This window comes from Austrofundulus limnaeus, unplaced genomic scaffold (assembly GCF_001266775.1).
Source record: "Austrofundulus limnaeus strain Quisiro unplaced genomic scaffold, Austrofundulus_limnaeus-1.0 Scaffold620, whole genome shotgun sequence".
Classification (NCBI taxonomy): Eukaryota; Metazoa; Chordata; class Actinopteri; order Cyprinodontiformes; family Rivulidae; genus Austrofundulus; species Austrofundulus limnaeus.
In genome coordinates this window covers 117,110-128,925 of record NW_013953022.1, presented here as the reverse complement: position 1 = coordinate 128,925, position 11,816 = coordinate 117,110, and the positions used below count along the sequence as shown (strand labels likewise).

Sequence of the window (11,816 nt, the reverse complement as noted above, 5' to 3'; positions counted from 1 at the left end):
GGTCTTAAAGCGAGTGAGGGGAACCATAAGGAGATGTTGATCCTGTGAGCGGAGGTCTCGTCTGGGGTTGGAGAAATGAGACTTAATGTATTCAGGTGCTTGGCCATGAAGAACTCTGAAGGTGAGGGCCAGGACTTTGAACCAGATTCTGAATTGAACCAGAAGCCAGTGAAGTTCTGCTAGGATCGGGGAGATGTGGGTTGAATTTGCAGGTTCCAGTTAGAAGTACTGCTGCCGAGTTTTGGACAAGCTGAAGACAATTTAACTGTTTCTGGTTAAGACAGGTGATCAAGCTATTACAATAATCTAAGCCGGCAGAAATGAAGGCATGAATTACCATTTCCAAGTCTGAAGTAGACAGCAGGGCTGGAGTTTAGAGATGTCTGAAGCTGAAAGCAGCAAGTGGAATCCAGAGACTTTATGTGTTTATCTAAAGACAGATCTGAGTCAAGATTTACTCCCAAGTTGTTCACATTCTGCTCAGTATTTAATACAGCAGGAAAAATAGATTGTTAAAATATTTACGATGAGCTTCTGTTTTTTAATCCAGGAGATTATAAAAAATCCTTCATGTTATGAAAAGACCCTCTTGATTCAAGAGAAAGCTCCGTTTTTTTTTTAAAGAAAATGGCTGCTTATCAATTAATTGTTAGTCAATCTATAAGTTAAATCAACTTCAGATTAATTCATTAATCAATAACTTGCATCCCTAATTTATACAGGAATGAAATTAATTTAAATCTACTCATATTGATGTAATTAAGCATTTTAATGATTTAGCCGATTAATCAAAAAAATATTCGACAGATTAATCAATTGCAGCCCTAATTGATTTTGTATTTTGCAACTGTGTTACAAAATACAATATCACTTTATTTTTTTCTCCTCAACATAAACAACAGGTTTTAAGGACAAGCTTTAAAATTAAACTGTTTAATATTGAAAGAAAACTGTCACAAGTTTAAAAGATTTTAAAGTAAACAAGAGATGCAGGTGACAGTTTTGTTGTGGATGCATTCATTTTTAAGTAATTAATAATTGTTTAGATAAATAAGAAGTGATGGGAATAAGGCTGCAGGAGAAGAGGTGGGCTATTATTAATATACTTCTGCCCACTCCTTTAGAGTGTATGAAAAGTTGTGAATGGATGTTCTGATCTGTAATTTCTTTGTGCTCTGTACAATAACAATAAAGGTTTATCTTTTTTTGTCATCTTAAAACTGTATATTTGTAATGTTTCTCTTACGTTCTGTTATATTCAGTAAAACTTATTAAAACTTAATACATATAACTTATTAAAACAACTACAAAATGTCATCACTGTGGATTTCATTAAGATGTTTCTTTAAGTTTAAAAATAATAATACTTGTAACAAAACTAAACGATTGTTAGAATGTGGTCTTTAACACGTTTAAATATGCCAGTGGAGAACAGTTCAGTCAGATGTTTACACACCGTAGTTTGGTTCGAGTGCCTGAATGAGAGCTGCTCGTCAAACCCCGCTTCGTTTCCTCTACCACGTAGGAGCGCAGATGTTTGCAGACAGAAGTCACCATGGTCTCTGTTATCTTTACGTTCCGCTGAGAGTCGGCTGGTGATGTTAGTGATTCCTTAGTTTCTTTTGTTCTACTCCAGACAACTTGTTATCGAAAGCTAATGTTAGCACAGAACGTCAACCGAACGTAAACATACGGCAAGCTAGGACTGACAAAATATAGAAACACACCTCAGATGCGCACAAGACAGCATGGGGAAGAATCAGTCTCATGTCCTGTGAATTGATTTTCACAAATTTAAATGAAATCGATCCAAGATCAATTAAATAGATTTTTTACCCAGCCCTAATCAAGAGCACTGGCAGCTCAGAAAAAGTCCAGTTATTTGGCTGTCAGTGAGTTGGCTTCTACAGGACTGCTGAGATCCTTTCACATTGGGCCGGTCTAATCTCAATAATGACGCTGTGTTTTTTCTAATCAGTGTGCATTGCCAATACATTACACACTATTGTAATTTGTTTCCCATCCAAGCCATCTCCACTTTGCCATGCTTCTCCTCCTGCATACTTTGTCCTAGAGCTGCCATTGTAATTTATATTTGTAAAGCTCCTGTGCAAAATGATGGCTATGCCTTTTGGTGCCTGTACAACTTATAGTTTTTGAAATATTAATGTTTAATAATTTATAATGGGAGTCAATGGAGCCTTGTATTGGTCCAATGCTGCCCCCTGCTGCATCTACTCAGTACTGAACCATAGTTTAATAATATTTAATCTCAATAGTTCAGTGGTTACAATACTAATATGATTGTATTTTGATGTTTTACTATAATATTGTCCTAATATTGCTCTATTGCTGTAATATATTGTAGTTTAGTGTCAGCAATTGCATTTGCAATGTGGCCTCTTTCTGCACACATACAAACCAACCCCTGGCAGTGCCCTCTGCCACAGCTCCATTGGTCTCATTGTTAACTCTATGGGCTTTCATGTGGGAGATCAGGGTTCAAAACCCAGTTACAGCAACTTTAACAAAAATCTCTACAAACTTCATTTTGTCACACAATTATCCTCATTACAAACACCGGCTGACTTGAAAAGCACAAGTTGATAGAAAACACATTTGAACTTGGTCACATTTCATTCTGCAAGTCCACTGCTGCAGGCAATGACATGCTACAAGGCAATGCACACTTGTTTTTACATTGTAAAAACCCATGTTGTTCTTCCTGTGGTCTGCATTCTGAAGGCTTATGATCAAAATATAACCACACAACTGGCTGGAGCTTTCTTAAAGAGTGTAGGAGGGCCTCTGCTGATGCTGTCAGGATGGGAGTGAGCTGGATCTATTTGACAGTCTTGGAAAAGTCAAAATCCTTGTGAATGAAAAACAGAAGCTGTTGGTAGAATTCATCCTAGATATTTGTGTTAGTCATCTTTAATGTGCATGAGGAAAACTCTTGATAGACTCAACCTGACAACAGTGTAAGGTTGGACATTAATGGTGTGAATGCCTATATGCCATTCACACCATTGAGATCATTTTTTTCTTCTGTATTGTTTTCGGCACTTTTCTCGTTCCACAATTTTTGTGCTACTTCAACCATTCATATATCAAAACGTTCAGCTCTTTCGTGCAATGCCGGCTATGACTTTTGGTATTTCAGCTATTTTTACTTTGTTTTATTTCAACTTTTTAGCCACTTTTGTTCCCATTGACTTTGAATGGGGCTATTTTCAACAACCTTAAAATCCTTCAAATAGTTTCTAAATCTTTACTAGACCTTACATAATTTGTTCTGATTAGGCTCTATTTTACTGTCTTGTGCAAATTTTAGCTACTTTTTTGCTAATTTTTGCTTTTTCTGCTATTTTATCTAAAAATTCTACTTCTTTCTGCTATTCTGCTTTTTTCTGCTTTGTTATACTTTTTCTGCTAATTTGTGCTATTTGTGCTTCTTACAGTTGCTTTCTTCCATATTCAGCTATTTGCTACAAATTTAGCTAAATTTTAGCTGTTATTAGCCACAGTTAGCTTTCAATGCTAATTACATATTTTTCTGGAGCTATTTCAACTGAATTCGGCTAAATTCAGCAAACTTTTGCTCCTTATGCATCCTTATGCTAATTAAAATGTTTCCAGCTACCTTTTAGCTGTTTTACTAAAAACTTCKGCTGTTTTACCTGTTTTACTTCAAATGATCACTTTTTAGTAGTTTTACATTTTTTTCTGCTAATTTTGAATTTGTTACATCCATTTCACCATCTGTGTGCAACTTTCAACTTGAGTCTGCTACCTTTAGCGTTTTTATGCTAACTTTAGCTTTTTGCTGCTAAATCAGCTAAAATTTAACTTCATTCTGCAATTCTTCTGTGTTTTTCTGCTTTGATATACTTTTTTCTGCTAATTTATGCTGTTTATGCTTCATACGGTTGCTTTCTGCTAAATTCAGCTATTTTAGCCTTAAGTTTTTTGCTTTTTATCCTATTTCAGCTATATTTTTGCTCCTTTTTACTGTTTTTCCTCCTTTTTTTTTTTTGCTTCTTTCAGCTTTTCAAATTTAACTTACAATAATACTTTTGCTAGACATGTTCAGTTCAATTTCAGCTTCTTCAGCAGTTTTCAGCTTACGTTTTCAGCAACAGGCATTCATACTTGCATTTTTGCAGGAAATGCAATTTCTCTAGTTGTTTATAATGTTTCACAGAGTCACAATAAATGATTATCTCTTTAAAATCCAATGGTAAATGGACTGTACTTATAGCACCTTTCTATCCATCCAGGACACTCAAAGCTCTTCACACTACAATCTGTGTCCTCATTTATCCATTCACACAGCACTCTGTTAGGTCTCTACAGAGATAACATGTACAATCATCTATGGAGCCTCATCAGTGCCAATCACATTCATACACTGATGGGACACATCAGAGGCATTAGGGCTGAAGTGTCTTGCCCAAGGACACAGCAACTGAGACAGCTGGATAGGGGATTGAACCGGTGACCTACCAGTTCCAGGAGGACTCCCCTAACCACTCCAAAATCTAACACATGTTTAGTCATGCTGCCATGGTGAATACGTGAAATTTTTACAATATAATTTTTCTGATTCAGTTTTTCTAATTTTTTCTGTGACAACAGAAACTTGGTGGCAGCATGCGTCTGTGGAAACGCGTCTTCGCTGTGCTCCATCACCACTCGCTCTTTCTTTACAAAGACAAGCGAGAGGCTGTGCTCCACGGTGCAGGGGCAGGGCCCTGCCTGGATGAACATCCACCAATCAGCATCTGGGGCTGCCTGATTGACATCGCCTACAGTGAAACCAAGAGAAAGCACACGCTGAGGCTGACCACGCAGGACTTCTGCGAGTACCTGCTGCAGGCCGAGGACAGAGACGACATGCTGGCCTGGATCAGGGTCATCAGAGAGGGCAGCAAAACCGATAACGAGGTTACGAATTATGTTCACTCAGTGGTCCACATGTTCTCCAAACACACACTGATCTCATCTGGCACTTCTCTCTTAGGAGGTTGGATTCTCCAGGCAAGCTCTCATCAACAAGAAGCTGAAGGACTACAGGAAGCAAAGGTCAGCATTAAAACTACGTGCTGTTTCAACAAAAAACAAATGTTGTGAGGCTTTCATTGTGTTTGTATGTGCAGCCTGACAGGAAACAAGCCAGATTCATCCACAAGAGGCCATCGCATGATCCCGCCCTTCCTTCTGGTGAAAACTGACAACACGCTGATGAACAGAGCCTTGAGATCTGGTGGGTGTTAGGGCACCTCTGGGTTCACACCAAACCGTTTTAAGCAGCAGGAGCAGCAGGTTTACATGAAAAGTCTATGCTGGACACACATCTAGGAGCAGCGCAGCGTTTAACGTGGCACAGTGTGAAGCGTAGGTGCAGTTAGTGCGTTGATTAGGAGCATCTAAGGCAGGGGTGTCAAACTCCAGTCCTCGAGGGCCGCTATCCTGCATGTTTTAGAGGTTTTCTTGCTCCAACACACCTGATTTTGATCGCTGGGTGATTAACAGGCTTCTGCCCAATTTGAAGAGTTAATTCAATCACTGAATCAGGTGTGTTGGAGCTGGAAAACCTCTAAAACATGCAGGATAGCGGCCCTCGAGGACTGGAGTTTGACACCCCTGATCTAAGGCCAGCATCACACTACAAGAAAATCAGGCTGATTTTTTCCCTTCCGACAATCTTAAGGAAGTCCAGATTATCATGATGGCTCTAAAGATAATCTGAGCAGATATTCCTGCCGTGGGTGGTGAGTTGAGAGTGATCTAATCGTCTCAGAAGGACGTCGGGACCGCTCTGACCTCCAATCAGGGATATTCAACATGTTAGATTTTTTGGCCTGATATCACAGTGTGTGTAGTGTTCACCTGAGCTCTCAGCCTGTTGAATGAGACATGTAGCCAATCAGAAAGAGAGGTGACGTAAACAAAAACTGTCATGACTCAGCAGAAAGTCTGCTGGATGTTAAAAGTCCTGGATTTGTTTTTCCTCTGGTAAAAATAGTCCACAAATGATCAACATTGTTTCTTTCTCATCACAAATGTTTATTTACTCTGAACTCACGTCTCTCTGGAGGTCACGTGAGATTTTTCCTTGGACTTCTGAATTCTCGCGAGATTTCAGGAAGTCTCACGTGATTTAATATCTGACATGTTCATGAATGAAATATTTTTTGGTGTGTGGTGTGTTGTCTCTTGCTGTGTGTTGGACACCACACACTGTAGGACCAAACCTGGTAGATCCATGATGTTTTATCCTCATGTGTGGGCTCTATCAGTCTTTGAAAATCGGCCGACTGGTTTAAAATCTTGTAGTGTGACTCAGCCTTAACTGGTCTGTAGGAGCCAGAACACTTAACGGTTTGTAGGAGATCAAATACTTATTTCTCTCTGCAAAATGCAAGTAAATATATGTAATTTATACAATGTAATTTTCTGGATTTTTTTATATTCTGTCTCTCACTGTTAAAATCAACCTATCTTTAAAATGATAGACTGTTCATGTAGGTGGGCGTACTTGCAAAATCAGCAAGGGATTGAATTCTTATTTCCTCCACTGTAAACCCCTTTGATAAAATTTAATTATGCATTAGATAAGTATGCATCTATGCCATATGAGCCATTTCTATATTTGTGTAAAAGAAATATTGAAGCCAACCTCATTCTGTAAATGATTGGAATGAAAATAAAATTAGACCAGTTTGTTGGATGTCTCATTGTGACTTTTTAAACTTCTGCTAAAGGTAACTCATTATTCATATTATTTTGTCATTTGTGTTGTTCTTGTACAGCACTTTGGTACAGCTTTATGCATGTTGTAAAGTGCTATATAAATAAATTTGACATTGACATTCTTTTAATTAAAGTAAAACTGACATATTTTTGTTTATTAACTCATGTTACAGTAATCTTTGATATGTATGTTTGTTTTTTTCTTCAGCAACCTGCCTCAAACATATGAAAAAATTTAATTTGCTGGTGGTTTGCAGAGAAAGCTCACACTATGTTTGGATGTTGGATTAATGAAGTCAATGATCGATATGTGTTGCTCCTTGTATTGTGTCATTCTGCTGCACAAGTATTTTCACATGCTGCGTACAGTTGAACACAAACACTAGCACTAGTGTTTTCTGTTGTGGGTATGAATATAAATATTTTTCATTTCCATGTTATTTTTAACAGAACTACAACGACTCAGAGGAACTAAAGGGTTTGAGACCCTCGAGCCATGTGTTGCAGACCTCTGGTCTAATGAGTGCATTGAACTAGTTTGTGTGTGTGTGTTTGCTCTCAGAGGACAAGGCACTGTGGGGCATCAACATCATGAAGAAGAACAAGAAAGCAGACAGTCCTAAAGCCTTTGGAGTCAGACTGGAGGACTGTCAGCCAGCTGTTCACCATAAAGTAAGTCCAGCAGAGACGTGAGCTGCACCACTGGTAACACTGGTGATGCTGTCTGGTCGGGCTGAGACAGCAGCATGTATCGTAACAATCACAGTGGTTGCATTTTCCTTCATCTTCTTGCTTCACTCTGAACTTCAGAAAAAATCCGTGCAACAAATGTACTTCAATAATAATACAACGATGATAAACAGTTAATATAAAACTGGTCCTAATCGTCACGTCTTCATTCCAAAAGGGTGCTGAAGCAGATTTAATTGTAAATGTGGGGCAGCTGCCGAGGTGGGTATGATGTGGGTGGAGCTCTGCTATAAACTAATGTCTCTGACCCAGAATGCAGTTTTACAAGCTGTGCACATGAAAATAATGCTTTTCAGAAACTAACCATTCAAAATGTGGCCACACAGCCTGCTGGTAGCAAACACAACATTTAGTTAGAGCAGTTAAAAATGTTCAGTTGGTTTTCACATGTTAAAGAAGTTGCAGCACACTTAGACCTCACCTTTCTACTGCCTCTATAAATGAACTGATCAACACTAAGGCCTGTGCAGACGCCACCTGCAGGGGAACAGTGGAAGCGCAGTCATGTGGTTGTTCAGCGTTCGATTTGGCACACACCTTTCATAGTTCTTGAGACACCTGACGCTGAGCTCCTGGGAGACCCCTCCCACTGCAGGATATGTCACTGCAGGGGGTTCTGTCCCAGTGAATGCTCCACACTTCTCTGCAGATGGATTTCTCCGTGCAAAACGTCTTCTCCATTCATGAGGTTTTTTTTAAATCTTTATAAATGTCTGCTTCTGGTTACAACAGTCACATTCTGGGAGTGAGTAGTTGAAGCAAACTGTAGCGTCTGAGCGCTTTTAGCATAAACAAACATGCCTACGAACTTTAGACCAGTCAAACAATGCTTTGTTCAGGGGGTAGCGGTGCGTGACTGCTCTTCTTCTGAATAAATGAAAACTATTTAACACTGTTGTTTACACTTAAATTAAAAATATTTGACCAAAGGACAACCGGAGCAGGACTAGAGAGAGATGAATATGATTTAGATTTTTATTTCTGTGTCTGTATACGATCCACATGAGACACGACATTAACAGTAGTTATTTCATCCCTAGGCTTTAGCAGGTCTGACGCTGCTAAAAATGACATTTTTTTCTGGATCTCTGAGAGCAGGACTTCAATCTGCAAACTCGTAAAGTTCCATTGTTAACAAGAGACAGCTTTCCCCTCCAATGCTCAAGAAAATGATGATGAAATTATAATGACATATATTGCTACAGAACGTAGTGTGTTTAGACGGCTCTCTCCTCTTTATTTAGACAATGTTGACAACTGAACTTGTAACATTATTTGCGATTAGCACTACTCAATTCTAAATTTACAAAGCGTAAATCCGCACATCATTTGAAGAAAGTATTAAAACCCCTAAAGCGCAAAAAAGAAATTTAGGCTGCAATTAGCACTTTTTTTAATGCAAACTAGTGCCCACCACTGCAGTTTTGTGAGAATATGAAATTTAACCAGAGACAAAGTTAGATGTCACAGAGGCACACATGGAGGTAACCGGACAGGTGATTGACAGGAGTGACTCTGAACGCAGTGTGCACATGTGCAGGACTTCTAATGCAGGAGTAAAAACCAAAAAAAAAAAAAAAAAAAAAAAATAGGTGAGTGGTTCATCCGAACAGGCCAGTCCAAAAGCACTGGTACATTGGTTCTTCCTTAAAAAGTGTGTGTGCATTTGTGTGTCTGTGGTTTTTAGTGTGAGACATACAAAGTGTGGCATGGGCACACGAAGTATGGGTGTCTTGCACTCCTGAAATGTTAGAAACACTCCCGAAGTGTGTGTGTCTCACTCTCCTGAAATGTTAGACACACTCCCGAAGTGTGTGTGTCTCACACTCCTGAAATGTTAGACACACTCCCGAAGTGTGTGTGTCTCACACTCCTGAAATGTTAGACACACTCCCGAAGTGTGTCTCACACTCCTGAAATGTTAGACACACTCCAGAAGTGTGAGACACACTCCTGAAGTGTGTGTGTCACACTCCTGAAATGTTAGACACACTCCAGAAGTGTGAGACACACTCCTGAAGTGTGTCTCACACTCCTGAAATGCTAGACACCCTTCCGAAGTGTACAATCCTGAAATGTTAGACACACTCCCGAAGTGTGATACACACTCCAGAAGTGTGAGACACACTCCCGAAGTATGTGTGTCTCACACTCCTGAAATGCTAGACACCCTTCCGAAGTGTACAATCCTGAAATGTTAGACACACTCCCGAAGTGTGAGACACACTCCCGAAGTGTGAGACACACTCCCGAAGTGTGAGACACACTCCCGAAGTGTGTGTGTCTCACACTCCTGAAATGTTAGACACACTCCCAAAGTGTTAGACACACTCCTGAAGTGTGTGTGTCTCACACTCCTCAAATGTTAGACACACTTCCGAAGTGTGACACACACTCCAGAAGTGTGAGACACACTCCCGAAGTGTGACACACACTTCAGAAGTGTGAGACACACTTCCAAAGTGTGTGTTTTGCACTCCCGAAATGTTAGACACACTCCCGAAGTGTGTGTGTCTCACGGCCAGTGTGTGAGACTTGAGAGCCCTGACTATGATAATAAAACTAACAGCTGAACACGTAAAGAATCAAACTGTTGCAGGTGTCCAGTCAGAGTCCAAAATCTCATCCTGGCAGATTTCTTAAGGTCCCACAACATTTTAGTGTCTGCAAACCTCAATGAACTGAGGCAACATTGTTAAGAAGATTGGGAAAGCCCAGTTAGAACTGCTGGATCAGGCTCTGTAGCCAGGTCTTATACAGCTTCTGCAGTTTGGTTTAGATTGTGATGAATCATCAGTGACCCTGTCTTCTCCCATCCCACCTCACAGTTCGTCCCTCTGATAGTGGAGATGTGTTGTGGTGTTGTGGAAGCCATTGGTCTGGAGTACACTGGTATTTACCGTGTACCAGGGAACAACGCCATGGTGTCCAACCTACAGGAGCACCTCAACAAGGGCATGGACATTAACTCTGCAGAGGAGGTGTGTAGCGTGGTCCCAGCCCAATTTGGAATGTATTTCTGTAACCCTGGTTTTAGACATGTACCATCTCATCTCTCCACAGAGGTGCCAGGATCTGAACGTGATCAGCAGCCTGCTCAAATCCTTCTTTAGAAAGCTGCCAGAGCCTCTGTTTACTGATGGTGAGTGAGTGCAGATGTTTACTGATGTGAGTGCAGATGTTCACTGATGGAAAACACCAGGCACCATTACTGTCTGAGGATTCTGTTCTATCTTTATCAAACCAAACAATGTCTTCATCTCTTCTGACATCAACATCTTAGTTAAAAGCACTGCATAGTTTTGTAATGACAGCTAACATTAAAGCACGATTCTACCTGCAGACAAGTACAGTGAGTTTATTGATGCCAACCGAATCGAGGATTCAGAGGACCGACTAAAGACCATGAAGAAACTGGTATGTTCAAACACATCTACCTAAACCTTAGCTGAGTTTTGAAAGTGAACTCTTTTTAATACACATACCTGTAGCTCCACGACCTCCCAGATCACTATTATCACACCCTGAGGTTCCTGGTGGGCCACCTGAAGAGAGTGGCCGACCACTCTGAGAAGAACAAGGTGGGTCAGCTGCAGCCTCTTCACCACATCACATCATGGAAACACTGGTCAGTCATGGAGCATTCATTCTGCTTCCAGATGGAGCCACGAAATCTAGCTTTGGTTTTTGGTCCCACGTTGGTGAGGACATCAGAGGACAACATGATTGACATGGTCACTCACATGCCTGATCGATACAAGATAGTGGAGACCCTCATCGTCCATGTAAGACATTTCTGCAGAGCCTCTGCTGAGTTGTAACCAGGCTGTGGTAGATCTGTTAACCTGGTGTGTGTTGGACTCAACAGCACGACTGGTTCTTCAGTGACGGACAGCTTCAGAGGGACGGGACGGTAGGTTGTCCACAGTCCACTTGTCCCTGGATGTCCCCACGTGTCCTGTTCCTCACTGGTTTGGGTTCATGTTTGTGTAGACACCCGAGGACAAGCAGAGCCTGCAGCCTGAACCCAACATTGATCATCTGCTGACCAACATCGGCAGGCCAGGCATGCCTGGGGACACATCAGGTGAGGGGGGGAGGGGCCTCTGTGTGTGTGTGTGTGTGTGTGTGTGTGTGTGTGTGTGTGTGTGTGTGTGTTGTGGTGGGGGCATTCTAATGCCATAATATACTGTTATACAAGAAAAGTACAGCTGGTATTAAAGGAAAAAAAATTGTATAGGTCCTCTGGACGGGTTCTTCTTTAATGAAACGTTTCGTCTCTCTTCCAAGAGACTTCTTCAGTCTGAGAG

At 40.7% G+C, this 11,816-nt stretch overlaps 1 protein-coding gene across 8 annotated transcripts in view; it reads left to right on the top strand.

The window, feature by feature from the left end:
- LOC106531326 (rho GTPase-activating protein 23) overlaps window positions 1-11,816 on the top strand; it is a 114,897-nt gene that overhangs the window by 94,762 nt on the left and 8,319 nt on the right. For all 8 annotated transcript variants that reach the window (XM_014027163.1, XM_014027162.1, XM_014027159.1 and 5 more), the window contains 11 exons: window positions 4,639-4,947; window positions 5,024-5,085; window positions 5,160-5,266; window positions 7,319-7,428; window positions 10,335-10,487; window positions 10,570-10,648; window positions 10,850-10,923; window positions 10,998-11,087; window positions 11,166-11,291; window positions 11,375-11,419; window positions 11,500-11,593. In XM_014027163.1, the coding sequence (XP_013882617.1) occupies window positions 4,639-4,947; window positions 5,024-5,085; window positions 5,160-5,266; window positions 7,319-7,428; window positions 10,335-10,487; window positions 10,570-10,648; window positions 10,850-10,923; window positions 10,998-11,087; window positions 11,166-11,291; window positions 11,375-11,419; window positions 11,500-11,593 (1,249 nt within the window). The remainder of the gene's footprint in view (window positions 1-4,638; window positions 4,948-5,023; window positions 5,086-5,159; window positions 5,267-7,318; window positions 7,429-10,334; window positions 10,488-10,569; window positions 10,649-10,849; window positions 10,924-10,997; window positions 11,088-11,165; window positions 11,292-11,374; window positions 11,420-11,499; window positions 11,594-11,816) is intronic.